This window comes from Crotalus tigris, unplaced genomic scaffold (assembly GCF_016545835.1).
Source record: "Crotalus tigris isolate CLP2741 ecotype Arizona unplaced genomic scaffold, ASM1654583v1 scf7180000017601.7605149639:7615979, whole genome shotgun sequence".
Taxonomy (NCBI): Eukaryota; Metazoa; Chordata; class Lepidosauria; order Squamata; family Viperidae; genus Crotalus; species Crotalus tigris.
In genome coordinates, this window is record NW_024096505.1 from 1716874 (window position 1) to 1732522 (window position 15649).

Consider the following 15649-nt stretch of genomic DNA (forward strand, 5'->3'; position numbering starts at 1 on the left):
CAGTGAGTTGAGGACAGGCTGCCTTGCTTGGTGGAAATGTAAAAATATACTTTCACTCTTTTCAATTAAATGGAGGGGAAGGCATTGAAAAGAGTGAAAGTATATTTTTACATGTTCACCAAGCAAGGCAGCCTGTCCTCAACTCACTGTAGACGTTAAAGCAATAAAAACCAATATTTCACAAAATGGCAATTTGAAATTCAGATTTTGAACATGGACAATAAATGGGAACTCCATGGTCTATCAGAGATTCTACTACTATAACTCCCGGACCTTAAGCAGGCACAGCCAGTGCAGGGCTGTGGGAAGGTCTGTAGTTCAGAATCATCCAAAGATTCCTCACACTTAGGTAGGATTGCTCCGAAATAGCTATATTATTAATCCTGGCTTCCTGAATGAGACAAGATCAGCTTCATGGGAACTGTGGTTGCCAAGCTATTCCAGGGATGCTATAAATAAGTAATGGAAAAGCTCGTGTATTTTTCCATCTCCAAATGATAAGAATCCACAAAGCTGAGGTTTTTGGTTCTGGGAATGCCATCAGTTTGCCCAGTCAGGAAAGCAAGATGGTCTCTTTTTATTGATCTTTAAGCCAAGTTGGGGAATCTTTTCCATCTGAATAAATGCTAAATGCAAATACAGAAAGAAAAGCATCTTACCTGAGTTACATGTTCCTCATTTGAATAGTCAAACTCATCTAAGATTTCTTTGAAAGAATCCAGTATTTCAGCATGCTGTGCCATGTCTGTTGCTAGGATTAATGTAATTATCCCCTATGGTTTTTTTTTAAGAAAAAAGAAGAAACAATTTCTGCTTCTGGAAATAGAACTATTCTAGCTTTCCATGTATTATCAGCCCTTATGAATGGAGGCAAATATACGTGGATAATGTTGCAGGATCCAATCTGGGTCCATCACTGAGCTTTCGACTCATGCAAGAGCCCATCTTCAGGGAACCTCTCTCTAGCAGAGCTCTGAGAGGGACACATTCCCTGAAGATGGGTTCTGGCAGGAGTCTGAAAGCTCAGAAGACTAAAACTCTGGTCCCAGTGATTGACCCAGATTGGATCCTGCATTATCGCCCCTTGTTCAATTTCCCCCCTTTTGGGACATGACTTATTCTGAAGAAGGAAGCTATTTTGAGGAAAAACACAGGACAGAATTTTGCTGAAACTCTATGCTAGGAGTTTTCAGTATAATTACCTTTTTTTTTTTTTTTTTTTGTAATGAGCTATGGAAGGCAAATTTGGATCAGGTCTATAATCATGATATTAAGTTCAAATATGTAGGAGATTCTATTAGCCATACAGGGGGAAACATGTACATGTATTTCCCCCCCTTTTTGTTTGCATAGCAGGAGGGTTGATCTGGCTTTGGTGCTTCTGCATGAACTGAGACTTGCTCTAACAAAACATCAAGAATAGATGTTCTTTACATTGTTTTGTGATTTAAAGCATAATATGATTTTTTAAAAATGTATGTGTGTTATGTTATGTTACACTATGCTATGTTATACCCCCTTTTCTTTAGCATTCCCTTAGGGCTTTTCCCAAAAAACAAAAATTGCAATAAAACCAGTTAAATATATTAACACATTATAATATAAAAAGCTATAATGTTTTTCCAAATATACCTACAATATCATTCACTGAACTGGAACCATTTCCTAGTTATGTTAAACTACAAATAAGAATCATTCCTACTATGATAACTAAGGATGATGTGTGTTGTATCTAATCTAATTGAAAGGCACCAGCTTGTCCATGAGGTACTTATTTCATTAGGTTTGACTGCTGATGGTGCTTCCATTGAATTTCTCAGATGAGACATGCTGACTATCAAGAATTCCTAGGAGAATATTATTTTATTTCATTTTATTCCTGCCTGCTCTTAGTCACTGGGCTCTGCACCATCTTTTGATTATTATTTTTACAAGTAACTCAAAGCAACAAACATATTCAACACACTATCCTCCTCCTATTTTTCCCATAACAGCAATCCTAGGGGGTGGTTTGAGTTGAGATAGAATGACTGGCCCCAAATCACTCAGCTGGCTTTCATGCTAAGACAGGACTAGAACTCACGGTCTCCCACTTTCTAGATACCGTAACCACTAGACCAAACTGGCTTTCATGCTATGTTTTACCTTCTAGCTCTAGATTTTAAAAACTTTTTAGCAAAATCTCTCTTGGCATGCTCAAAGATCTCATCCTCTTTCTGCTGTTTGATATCTTCAGAGAGCACTTGAGACATTTCAATAAAATAGGCTCAGATATTAAGCTCTCAAATTTTCAACCCATGGAGATAACACTTGGGGAATCTCTGGCTATCCCTATATTGTGTTCATGCCTGGTCAATAAGAGTTTTTAGCACATTGTAGTTAAACATAATTTTGAGAGGTACAGGCTCCTTAATCCTGAGACAGACCAGCTGAATTCAGTTGCAATTCTCTGTGACAGAGAACGTATGTGGAGGTGACCCCATACCTTTGAACCCATACCTGTCTGATCCGTTTGAATTGTTCCTTATCAAGACTGGAGAAAATGTTGCATTCTGGCTGTGCAAGGATCTGGAAAGCCACCGCACAGTGATGATTCTCTAGTGGGGAAATATCATTGTAGCGCACAGCTAGCTCTGTCCGTGCATTGATCTGGTACCTGAAGTAAAGCAAAGGCATAAACAGAAATGTGCTGCAGATTTACCACTGCAAAGAGAAAACTATTTATTAAACTAAATCCTGCAATGGTAAATCTGCAGCAAAAGTAACCAAGTTTTATCTACCGGTATGTATATCTGAGTGCCTGTTCATGTAGGCATATACTTTTATTCTTTTATGTTGGGAATTAGCTTTCCCTTAGATCAGTGGTTCTCAACCTGTGGGTCGGGACCCCATTTGGGGTCGAATGACCATTTCACGGGGGTCGCCAAACCACACTGTCCGCCATTTTTTCCCTTTTCCCTAGCTGTCCTACTCCCTCTTATTGGTGGCCACACCCACTTGGGGGTCACCACAACATGGGGAACTGTATTATGGGGTCACGGCATTAGAAAGGTTGAGAACCACTGCCTTAGATCTTGAACTGTAGCATTTATTTATATCTTTATTTATTCCAATACATATTTTTTATTTTAAGCTTTTAATTTTCTACCTTTGAGTTTCTGTTAGCTTTTAAAACAATATAAACTGAGGAAAGGACCAATATGAAAAGAGAAAAAAGATCCAGTGGACAATCAGTTATAATGGGCTTTGGAGTTACATCTATTTCAGATCTCTCTTGAAATAGGAATTATTTATTTATTAAAAAAAACTCACAAACTTTTTAAAGGGGAAAAAAGAGATACACGACATAATCATAAGTCAGTAAATCATATACAGTGCCAACATGTGTCCTAGGAATCAATGTTTCTCAGAAGGATTCATGGAGTCATATACGGAAATAGAAATGTGGTTCTCGCCATTCATTAATGTTCACCTTCTGATACAATTTCCCTTTAAGCTCAGGTTGCTGCCTCTTATCCAAATGCCACCTCTTCACTTTTCCCAATTTAATTCTGCTGCTGTTCTTCTTGGGAGGCAAAATGTTTTCAGTACACTTTCAATATCCTCATCCATTAAATATATAGCTAATTTGGAAGCTATAATGGGATGTGCTCTGTTTCGTTTTTACAATGCTCCTTCATTTTTTTTTTTTTACAATTCAATCACCCATTTCAATGCTATTTATTTACAAAACTGCAACTATGTTAACATTTTTGTTACTAATCTTTATAATTCTGTAAAGATGCGTGCCTGAAGATACAGTCATTGTACTCTGTTTGTTCCAATGCTTCTAATGCAAACCAATTATAAGATGTTACTTCCTTCCTCAAGATTGTTTCCTAAAATACATTTCTTACCCGTACATATAGAGTGAAACTTACTTCTATAAATACTTTACCACACAGCTTTAAAAAACATATTTAAAGCCAAGGGTCAAAGAAGATCCCATTTATTTTTCCCAGATTTAATAAAGATGTACACATATTAAAAAAAAAAAATCCTCATTTGGCCAAGTGATCTTATTTGTGGTTTGATTAACTTCCTCTTTTAGCGATGTATTAGTGGCTACTCTAATTTGCTTAAACCTTACACTCTAGCAGATTATTATATCCTGCTAATGTAAATAGCCTGAAATTAATATCCTGTGTATATTTACCAGGCAGCAGAATGAAGTGTCTTAGGCACCGTGTACTATAGGAAGATAACGAAGGAGCATAGTTTAATTTATTATCACTATATTTTTTGCAAAGCAGGGGGAAAGGCTTTTTTGATTTTTCTTCCCCCCCAGTGCCAAAATAATACCTACAGCCTTTAGCATTATATATATCAATTTAGGCAGTGCATTTTCTATTCCACTAATGTCTTGGGCCAACATCCTCAGGAATTAGGTGGAAGATCTTACGGTGGAATTCCTGCAAAAGGATGTTGCATAAGATTGCATAGCCAACTCGCTGCGGCCAGCTCTCCATAACCAACTCGCCACGGCCAACTCACCACGGGACAACTTGCTGCGGGACAATTTAACAATTCAATTTAACAATTTAAAATAAATAAAAAATATTTTAAATGTTGTCATTCACATTTCATTCTGTCCCTCCTTTTTTATCCTTTCTTTAATGATTCTATTCCACCATTTCTTTGATATCAGTATAACTCTTATCCTGCAGTGAGTTGTCACATGGTAAGTTGGCTGTGGCGAGCTGGCTGGGATGAACTGGCCATGTGATGAATTGTCATAGACCCATGTTTATCATGAAGTTTCAATTGTGTTCTATTTCTCTAAGCAGTTGCTATATGCCTTTAACTCTCTTCCCAAAAAATACATACGTGTTATTATATCCTGGGTGATCCAGATCATGACACACTGATGCTGTCATTAGCATTAAGATGTCCATTTGAGAAATCTTTGCCTAAAAGAGAAAAGCGAGAAAATGCAGTCTTATAATTTCATACAGCTTTCACAACATCAGAAGGACATTTAAGTATCAGAAAAATAACATAAAACAAGGTTAAGTCAACACTTAATGGCTACATTTACTGTAGCAAGTTTAAGGAGCCTTCCTTTTTCTGGCAGGACAGTCTAGCAAATCATCCAAGTCTGGCAGTGATGTATAATTAACAACAGGACGAAGCGGAAATGTTGGATCTGCTTAACCGTGGATAAATTTTATTTAAATGCAAAGGTTGCTCAGCTTGCAATATGTTGTGCCAGGATTTATATTAGTCAAAAAAGATACTTATTTTAGTACTTCATATTTTATTTCAGTACCAAAGAGAAATAGTAATAGAGGAATATTTTTTGATTTTCTGCTACTTGCTTGAGAAAATAACTTGGGGTTACAAGAAATTCTTCTTCTTTGCAAATATACTATATCAATAATTATCTTGCCCTGCATTATTCTTGCCCTACCAGTCAAAAGACCTGTTCAGCCTTTCTTTCTTTTTAAACTTTTTTTTTCGGGGTGGGGGGAGGATGGAGAGAAAAAGCATTGGGAAAACATGGAAGCATTGTAACTGGGGGAAAAAAACATATAGACCAATTTTTCAAATTCCATGGATGAAATACAGCAACTGTCTGACAAAAGTCTGATAATACAATTGTTCTTGTATTGGCCACTCAAGCTGCAAATTTATACCCACAAATATAATGGACATGGTAACTTCTGTATCAAAATTTGAGTTCTACATATTTGGGGTAACATTCTTAATACAGGTAGTCCTCAATTTAAAACAGCTCATTTAGTGACCATTTCAAGTTTACAACAGCACTGAAAAAAGTGACTTATGACCATTTTTCACACTTATGACCATTGCGGCATCCCCATAGTCATGTGAACAAAATTTAGATGCTTGGCAAGTGACTCATATTTATGACAGTTGCCGTGTCCCGGGGTCATGTGATCACCTTTTGCGACCTTCTGACAAGCAAAGTCAATGAGGAAGCCAGATTCACTTAAGAATCGTGTTACTAATTTAACAACAGCAGTCATTGACTTAAATGTGGCAAGAAAGGTCGTAAAATGGGACAAAATTCACTTAACAAATGTTTCATTTTAGCAACAGAAATGTTGGACTCAAGGGGCAAATCCTTAAGATAGTGTGCAATGGAGATGAATTAGAAAAATCTATCCCTAGCTAGAATGGCCAGGGCTGAATCAGGCTGTATAAAGCAGCACCTCTCTCTTCCTACCTGCTTTGTAAGGCAAAATTCCCTTTTGGCCTGACAATTTTGAGTCACAATCGGAGTACATTGAATAATGGGTGTTAGTAAATTAGGAATTCTGGATGTTGTAACCTAACACACCTGGAGGGCCCTGTGTTGGAAATGGTGCAAGAGAATGGCACAAGAATTAGTTCAAGCAGTTTGGATGAAAGAGGAAGCCAAGTCAAAGAAACATTAAATGTATAGCATTTTCATTTTTTAAGGAGGCTTATATAAGGAGGCTTAACTCCTCTTAAATTTGAATTTCATGCTTGTTTTTTAAATTTAAAAAATAGGACAAAGGTTTCATCTAATTAGTTTATATTTCATAGGAGGCACCAGCATCTTGAGCTATTACTGATTTATGCATCAGAGTAAGGAACATGCTTTGCAGGCTGGAGATCTGAAGGTGAATTGCTGGCACCTGCAGTCTCCAGATAGGCCTCCTGTTTGAACTCTGGCTGCCAACCAGTGTTAACAATATTGGGCTAGAGATGGACCAATGATCTGATGCAATGTAAGGTAGTTTTTTATGTTTCTTGGAGACTGCCAGGATTATTAACCATCTTTTCACTAGACCTTTCAATTCTTCACTTAAATGTATAAAAAATTACAGTTATTCTCAGCAAAGTCCCAGGGATGTGGAAAGAGATGCATTAGGTCTTTCAATATTAAGTTAACAAAACACTGTAGTTATAGGGAAAAAAGCATTAAAAAAAGCCAGGGATTTAATGATGTTTCCTGAAGTCCGTATTCTTTTAATAGGAGAACTGAAGAGATAATAAAAGTGGCCAGTGAAAGACACACCTGGAGGTTGCAGAGTGAGATCATGCTGTACATCATCTGGGTAACACAGAAGCAATGTCGAAAATTATGGAATGGATTGTTTCTGTAATTGTCATGAATACATAGCTATAAAAAATAAAGAGGAAAAACTGATAAAGAAAACAAGAATGTGGCACTAAATCCCAATAAACAACTCTTTGGGGCCATTATTCTCTCCTTTTAGATTCTAGAATATTACAATATTATTGCTATTCTATCTGTACTTAAAAAAAAGATAAACCCAAATGTATTTTGTTTGCATTATTACTACATACAGGCTTGTTTCCGCTCATTCTTTGGATCATATTCCATTTCTACTGAATAACAGTTGGCTAATCTCTGGTATAAGTCAGAGAATTGCTTCACAATTCTTCACAGAATTGGCCAGATAAAAATAGTGGAAACATTGGCATGTGTATCCCTATTTTGTAAAGTAAACGCAGTGATGTGCAAAGGGGAAAATATAAACCTCCCGATTCAGGGAGGGGCTGACATGCAGAGTTATCCTGAAAAATGTCAATCACCATGTACAGATGATGTGATTATAATAAACATTTTGAGTCACCAAATTGTCCTGGATATACAGTGTATATATAATCCCATTCTACTACTCCATTTTGGGTTAAGCAACATTATATAGTATAGAAAAGGAATAAGAAATAGAATACCAGAATACCATTAAGGGCTGAAAATAAAACAAGACAAAAGTTTACATGGTTAATAACCCTAAAAATATGAACCCTGGGAATATTCATGTTTAAAATAAGGTGAGCACCAGGGTGATAAAACCATAAAAGTTTAATTTAATTTAAAAACGCCAAGCTTTCGCCGTCACCTGCCGGCATCCTCAACAAGCTTCTTGATGACTTAAAACGGAATAGGAGGATGGGGGAGGATGTGCTGAGAAAGGTACGCCCTGGCGACTCAGCTCTTGCCAGGTTCTATGGGCTGCCCAAGATACACAAACCCAGCGTCCCCCTCCGCCCTATTGTCGCATTCAGGGGCACCCCTACCTCGGAATTGGCCAAGTGGCTGAGCATACGTATCTGCCACTTGGCCAGTAATAATAACACCACTGTGAGATCGGCAGACGAATTTCTGGATAGAATTAGAGCCCTGAGGGTGGAGTAAGACGAACTCATGGTCTCCTTTGATGTGGTCTCCCTATTCACTTCCATCCGCAGGACCTTGTGGTCACGGTCCTTAAAGACCAGTTGAACCAAGGAGACCAGGGACAACATCAGGACTCCCTTCGGACGGAGGACCTTATTAAACTGGTGGGAGTCTGCTTAAAGACCTACTTCACCTTTCAGGGCACTATATTTGAACAAATTAAGGGAACACCAATGGGGTCTCCGATCTCCAGTGTAATAGCAGAGGTGGTGCTCCAACGTTTGGAACACATAGCGATGGCCCAGTACCAACCAAAATTTTGGGCCCGCTATGTGGACGACACGTTTGTAGTCATCAAGAAGCAGCACAAGACTGACTTTATGGGTATTTTGAATTTGGTATACCCGGACATCCAGTTCACCATGGAGGAGGAAAATCAGGGCGTATTGGCATTCTTAGATGTATTGGTCCAACGCCAACTGGATGGATCTTTGACCACCAAGGTATACCGAAAAGCAACTTGTACGGATAGGATTCTCCATTTTGAGAGTAACCATCCGACAGCCCATAAAGTCAGCTGTGTCAGAACTCTATTCAAACGAGTAGAGTCACATTGCAGTACTGCCAAAGCAAAGAAAGAGGAAAGAAACCATCTTTTCCAAGTATGTAGGCGCAATGGGTACCCGGTAGGATTCATTAATTGGTTTAGCATACCATCTGAATCTCGGAGTAACCCATCACCTCGTGAACTAGTGCCACAGACAACACGTGTCACCCTCCCCTATATCTGCAATGTCTCAGAGGCTACTGCGAGAATTTTGGCGCCGTATAACATAAAGGTAGCACATAGACCCAACCAAATGCTATGGGCTGCCATTATGCGCCCCAAGGACCCGCTCCCCAGCATGGAAAGATCAGCAGCCATATATAGGATCGATTGTATGGACTGCCCATGTAACTACGTTGGGGAGACTTCTAAACGAGTGAAGACTAGGGTCCATGAGCACAGACTAGCAGTGAAAAGGGGCGAGCAGCACTCCCAGATATGGGTTCATATGGCGGAATTGGGCCACCGCTTTAATTTTAATGAGGTATGCGTCTTGGCAAGTGACAGCACAAAGGGAGGCCGCCTTCTTAAAGAAGCATGGCTTTCCAATAGTAACTCCATTAATCGACACATTGACCTCTGCTCTGCACACTTGACATTAAGAGCATGGAGTGCGGCCAGTTACCCGTCCCATTACCGACGGCCCGACGGCAGACCTAGTGGAAAAACTAAGGAGAACATGCCAACCCCCCGACTAATCGTGGACAACCCAGAGGATGAAGAACAATGTCTGAGAACCCCCACCACCCCCACCATGTTGACGTGCTCCCAAAAGACCAGGAGGGCGATAAAAACTAAAACCCAGAATCCCCATACTATGAACACCAGGGACTTCCCAATTGATACGGCAGAAGGCAATATAGACAGAGATGGGGGGGATTGTTAAAACCAACACCTCATCTACGGCTCGAGAGGAATAGGACGATCGATCCGAAGAAGATGGGACGACCCCTCTGCTCTATAATGCCGACCGAGTTGGGGATGTATGGGGTGTGGGATAGCTCTAGGAGCGACTGAGAGCCAATGGACACCCTGGAGAGCGGAGAGAAGAGCGAACCCGGATGGAGGAATGCGCGAGAGGGCGGAGCTTGCGGGATCAGCCTACCGTGCCTCACATCAACAGCACCCATCGACTCCAAAGATCCTTGTCACAGGCACGCAAGAATGAGAAGCAACGGAGCGAGGATGGAAGAGGAATGCTGGGACGTTCGGAAGGATCGTAACCCCACCTCCCCCCAGACCGAGCCCTCTGGTTATAACGCGGGGAAAAAGAGCGCAGGAGACGAAAGAAAGAGGGGGAGGGCATGTTAACTGGGTTTGGCCGCATCTATGGGACTGGCTGCATAGACAAAAACCTACTGAATCATCCCAGCTTACTACCACACCCCAGTTAACCCAGAGTGATACATGTGACCATCTTGACAGCGGTTGGGCACAAGGGGGAGGTACTAGGGATGAAAGGGAAAACACTCAGAGAGAGAATAGTTGTGCAAATGTGGATTGGGAGAAGGAGAAGGAGAAATGCAAACCACTAGATAAACCCGAGGGAGAGAACAGAGACAATCAGAGAGACAAGGAGGTTGCTCCACCTACTTTAGAGCTCAAAGAAAAGAAGGCAAATGAGGACACACGTAAAAAGGGGTGCAGGAAGAAACGAGTCACCGGAGCACAATCCAACCAATTAAGTCCGATGACGAGATCGAGGAGCCGGGCGCAGACTTTGGCTTGCTTATAAGAGACTCTCTCACTCCCTGGCGCTTTAAGCCCTGAGGATGCTGGCAGGTGACGGCGAAAGCTTGGCGTTTTTAAATTAAATTAAACTTTTATGGTTTTATCACCCTGGTGCTCACCTTATTTTAAACATGAATATTCCCAGGGTTCATATATATATATATATATATATATATATATATATATATATATATATATATAATTTGAAAAAGAGAATGAAATATGCACTTTGGGCCTTTAATTTTTCAATGGTTATTTTGTATTCAGCTAACTTTTGTCTTAATTTCAAATACTAGAGTCTACACTGAGAATATATATATTTGCATACTTACAAACTTTTAAAGTTATAAATATTTTAAATTGTTTAAAATCCATTGGCAACTTACCAGCCACCGTTTCAATGTGATAGGGTTGATGTTAAAGTCTTTCACCAATTCTAAATCAAGATACATATGTTCTAAACAACTCAGCATCTGGAGGAAAAGTTTAAAAAGTATATATTTTTATACTGTATTTTCTTTGTGTATTAGAAATAAGTTGCATATAGTCTATTAAATGCAGCTAGGAAATAACAAATTTCATTTTTTAATTCCCAAAACTCATTGAACGTACAAGTCATGGGAGCCTGGTTGATAACTGAATGATATATTAATACAATGTAATACATTGTTCTAAATTTTATATACCGTATATTCCGGCGTATAAGACGACTTTTGAGAGCGATGAAACAGCCTCCGAACTCGGGGGTCGTCTTATACGCCGAGTCATAATGTTTATTTATTTATTTATTATTTCCGGCGTATAAGATGACGTTCTAGGCATGCGACTCGGTGTCGATCATCTTATACGCCGGAAATGACGTCATTTCCGGCGTATAAGATGATCGACACCGAGTCGCATGCCTAGAAAGTCATCTTATACGCCGGAAATAACGTTATAAACTACGTTTATTTCCGGCGTATAAGATGACTTTCTAGGCATGCGACTCGGTGTCGATCATCTTATACGCCGGAAATGACGTTATTTCCGGCGTATAAGATGATCGACACCGAGTCGCATGCCTAGAAAGTCATCTTATACGCCGGAAATGACGTCATTTCCGGCGTATAAGATGATCGACGCCGAGTCGCATGCCTAGAAAGTCGTCTTATATGCGACTCGGCGTCGATCGTCTTGCGACCCGGCGTCGAACTCGGGGGTCGTCTTATACGCCGGGTCGCCTAATACGCCGGCATATACGGTAATGCTTTTTTATTTTTAACAAATAAGGAAGAAATCCCCAGAATTACAGAGGATGTTTACTTCTGTTCAAATCAACAATATGATTCAGTATCCCTTTTCTATGGCAGAGGGCCAATTCTCAGGACTCTAAATTTCTAACTCATTCTCTGCCCATATTAAATAAAACAATCTAATATTTTTAAAAACAACAAAAGTCCTTTCCTTCAGCAATGAATCGATTCCAGTTTTTCAAACCCTTCAAATCAAGCTTTAGATTAGGGGAGGCCAATCTTGGCAACTTTAAGATTTGTGAACTTCAACTCCCAAAATCCCCCAGTCAACATGTCTGGCTAAGGAATTCTGGGGGTTGAAGTCCACAGTTCTTCAAGTTGCCAAGGTTAGACACTCCTGCTTTACAGTTTAATAAGAGAAAAATCCCAGAAGAAAAATAACAGTTTTCATTTTTAGAGCAGGAAAATGAACCATCTGTTTAACAGCACACTCAAGGAAAAAGTTATTTAAGATGACAGTCATAGGATATAAATTTCTGTTTTTCAGTGGTGAGTGCTGAACATTCAGCATTTTAAACCTGAACATTTCTTTCCTCTAAGTATTAGTAATACGATTACTTTGGCATTTACAATATTCCACTAAGTGAACTGGGATTCAAATTCTTTCAGAATATCTCCTCCCATGTCAACTTGGCTGTGCATTAAGATCATAGATAAGGAGCGTTTCTTTGGGCAGCTTTTGGAAGAGAGGTGCAAGATAAAGGCATGAAGGATACTTTGTGGTGATGCCTTGGCTTCATATGTGTTTATGCACCAGGCTAAACCATCATCAGCTTTAACCATAGTTTAGTAAAGAAGCCTGAAACAAGTAGAATAAGTCTTACAGGTGACTTGTTCAACCAGTCCCTTGATTTGTTTCCCCTAAATTTTCTGTTGACTTGCTTTGCTTCTCAATAAATTGATTAAAGGGTAGGTTGGAGTATAAACTGGACATAAACTAAGAAACCATAAATACATTATCTATCCATATTGTCATGTCACTGTTTAACCCTGAATGCCAACAATTAACCCAACAAAAATGTGGTTTCAAAATAAGCTTTATTGCTCTAAAATAAATCATATGTTTTCACTGACCCTAATAACATTTGGATTAAATTAAAAATAAACCTTATGCTTTATCATGACATGCAAACCCTACTTTTGAAATGCTTTTTCTAGGGAACTTCAATAGGTGTTTTTTTTTTTTTTTAAAGCCATGTTAGCATACAGTATTCCTTTTGGGGGTGCATTTTAAATTTAACTTTAGCTAAATCAAAGAACAAAATAGAAATCTGCTACATATTTCCTTAAAATTAAAATTATATCATTACATAAGTTGGTAGCAATTACAGCAGAGATAGGACATAATGAATTTTTCCATTAACATCCCTCATCCTCTATTGAAAATGTAAAACAGAACACTTCACATTTTGGAATGATGCAGTCCTTCAGCATGATTTTTTTTTTTAAACTTTTGGTACAAAATAATTTTTGCATAAATGTATATATTGGAGGAAATTACTTAAATAAAGCACAACCTCCAACAATTAAAGAGAAAATTTAATCAAACAAGTGATATGTCAATAACTGATGCAACTCAAATTTAAACTGATCCCTACATCTCTAGTTTATTTGAATATTGAGATTTTAATCTGGTTAAAAAGCTTTGCTTTAATGCTTTTCAATTTCTAATGCAGTGATTTATTAATTATAAAACACTTTAAGGTGCTTTTTAATATAAAAGATGGGTAAAGGTGGTCTACATATTTTAGAATTGTTTTAAAATGATACTGCAAGAAGATGTTAAAGGAAAAAGCACATGCCTAAATGTAGTAAGATTGAATGAGAAAGCAGTGCCTTCTTTAAGAATCTGAAGAACTATCTCTCCAAAGGGGACAAAGTCTTGTTCTCTGCTGTCCTCAAGGGAAGGCCTAGAACAGGAGTGTCAAACTGGCGACCCACAGGCCAGATGTGTCACATACAGGCCATGCCCACCTCAGCTCCACAAAGGCAAAAAAGTCATGGTGCATCACAGTATATCATGTGACACAATCGAGTTTGAGACCCATGGCCTAGACTGAATGGGTGTGATATAGGAAGACAAATTGCAGCTGAATGTGTTGAGAGGTTTCTTAATGGTAAGAGTAGCTTGCAAATGCAGCTGTTACTTAGAGGATAGTAAGTTCTCCCTCAGTGAAGATCTTGAAGAGAAAATCAACAGCCATCTGTGGGAATGATCTAATTCTACATTTCCTGTAGCAAGGACAAAGCTAAACTAAATGATCTACTGCTCTCTTCTACTCTTGTGAAATCCTGTAATTATAACTGCTTTGCTAAAATTTCTTTTGTTTTTCCACTCTACCTCTATATATAGAATCAATCCTTTTGGACACTGAACTCTGTTTGTATATTTTCAGAGCAGTTCCTGGATGACACTAAGATAAAGGTCCCAGTCCTCAAGCAATCACAAACAAAGCCACAAAATAACCTTAGAAGATGAGAGGTCAGGGATTTGTTTCCAAAGTGCTGCATTACCTCATTGGGTTCCCACAACCAGACATCAAACGTTGGTTTTCTAAGAGCTCCTATTGTCTCCTGAGAAAGCATGTACTGTAGATAAAAACAAACCTTTATTATGAATATATGTTATCTTTAAATCAGTAAATCAGATGAGTCAGCTTTAATTTTTCTTTAAGCTAAATGCTTGTTCTCAAACATCAGGTATCTTTGCAAAACATCCATCCATCCATCCATCCATCTACCCAAACACTAAGAGTATGGGTCTTTTTCCACTTGCAACTATCTATAACAGGAACATGTCCCGGCAGCCTATTTTTTTCTGCTGTGTTGAGATGTTATCTTTATCTGATCCCTAGTGAGACAGCATTAAGCTACACATATGTCAAAGTAGTGTTTCCATCCAATTGTGATATTAACCAAATGCTGCTTCAAGGTGCATAAAGCCTGTTAAGCTCATCATTAATTACTCTAGAGGAGAGTTAGACGACTGCAGTGGCTTGAAACAGTGGCAGGAAAAGATCAGCAATGGGACACTTATTTTTTCACTCTGGTAAAGATTTCTGCTGAACCAAGAATGGATGGGCTCAGCACTGGTGAAAGGCCCTTAGTCATACAGTGGAGAAAAAGCAAGTGTGGTAACGTTAGCACTTATCAGAGCATCCAATTCCTAAAACTAACAATTAATGGGAATATTTAAAAGAATGTTAAAATAATTCATAAATCGCATCCTGGGACCCTCTACAGAGATTATAACAAGTAAGATTTTCAAGGAAAATGAATCAATATTGATTATACATTTGATATTCCAGAAGTATGTTGATGATAGCAAATATGGCCAATGACCATATTTTCAGCTATTAAAAAAACATAGTTGAGGGCTATAGGGGCCATGGACAATAATGTGAGGCTGTACTGTGGAAAAGGTTTGCCTTACTTCCCTTTTTTTCAGTTTGAACAAGTTTTGGGCCCACAATTGGTATGTATTTTGTATCTGAAACATGAAATAGGAATATGAACAGTTTGACACCAAATTTTAGCAGCATGATGACCAATGGAGCCAAAAGCACGGGGTTCAGGAGCCCCACATTCACTGAGTCACCCCCCCATCTACTGTTTTTAAAGAAATCTTAAGGCAAAGAATATTATGAGCTATTACATATGAATTCACATCTGTCAACTCTTTCCAAGATGATGTTTATTGTAGTGATTTGTAAGAAGACTGGTTTGGGGGAGAGATTTTAAACATAATGATCCTAAATCTCCCTTCCTGCATATAATATCCTCCTCGGCATTATTTGACAGAAAGCAAAAGATGCCAAGAATAATTTTAGTTATTGTGAT

General features: G+C 38.7%; 1 protein-coding gene across 8 annotated transcripts in view; it reads right to left on the reverse strand.

Annotated features, from left to right (window-relative positions):
* The window catches only part of PDE9A (phosphodiesterase 9A), a 79839-nt gene that overhangs the window by 15014 nt on the left and 49176 nt on the right, over window positions 1-15649 (reverse strand). For all 8 annotated transcript variants that reach the window (XM_039368901.1, XM_039368893.1, XM_039368875.1 and 5 more), the window contains 6 exons: window positions 14324-14398; window positions 10904-10990; window positions 7049-7153; window positions 4867-4949; window positions 2500-2656; window positions 660-773 (listed from right to left, as the gene is read on the reverse strand). In XM_039368901.1, the coding sequence (XP_039224835.1) occupies window positions 660-773; window positions 2500-2656; window positions 4867-4949; window positions 7049-7153; window positions 10904-10990; window positions 14324-14398 (621 nt within the window). The remainder of the gene's footprint in view (window positions 1-659; window positions 774-2499; window positions 2657-4866; window positions 4950-7048; window positions 7154-10903; window positions 10991-14323; window positions 14399-15649) is intronic.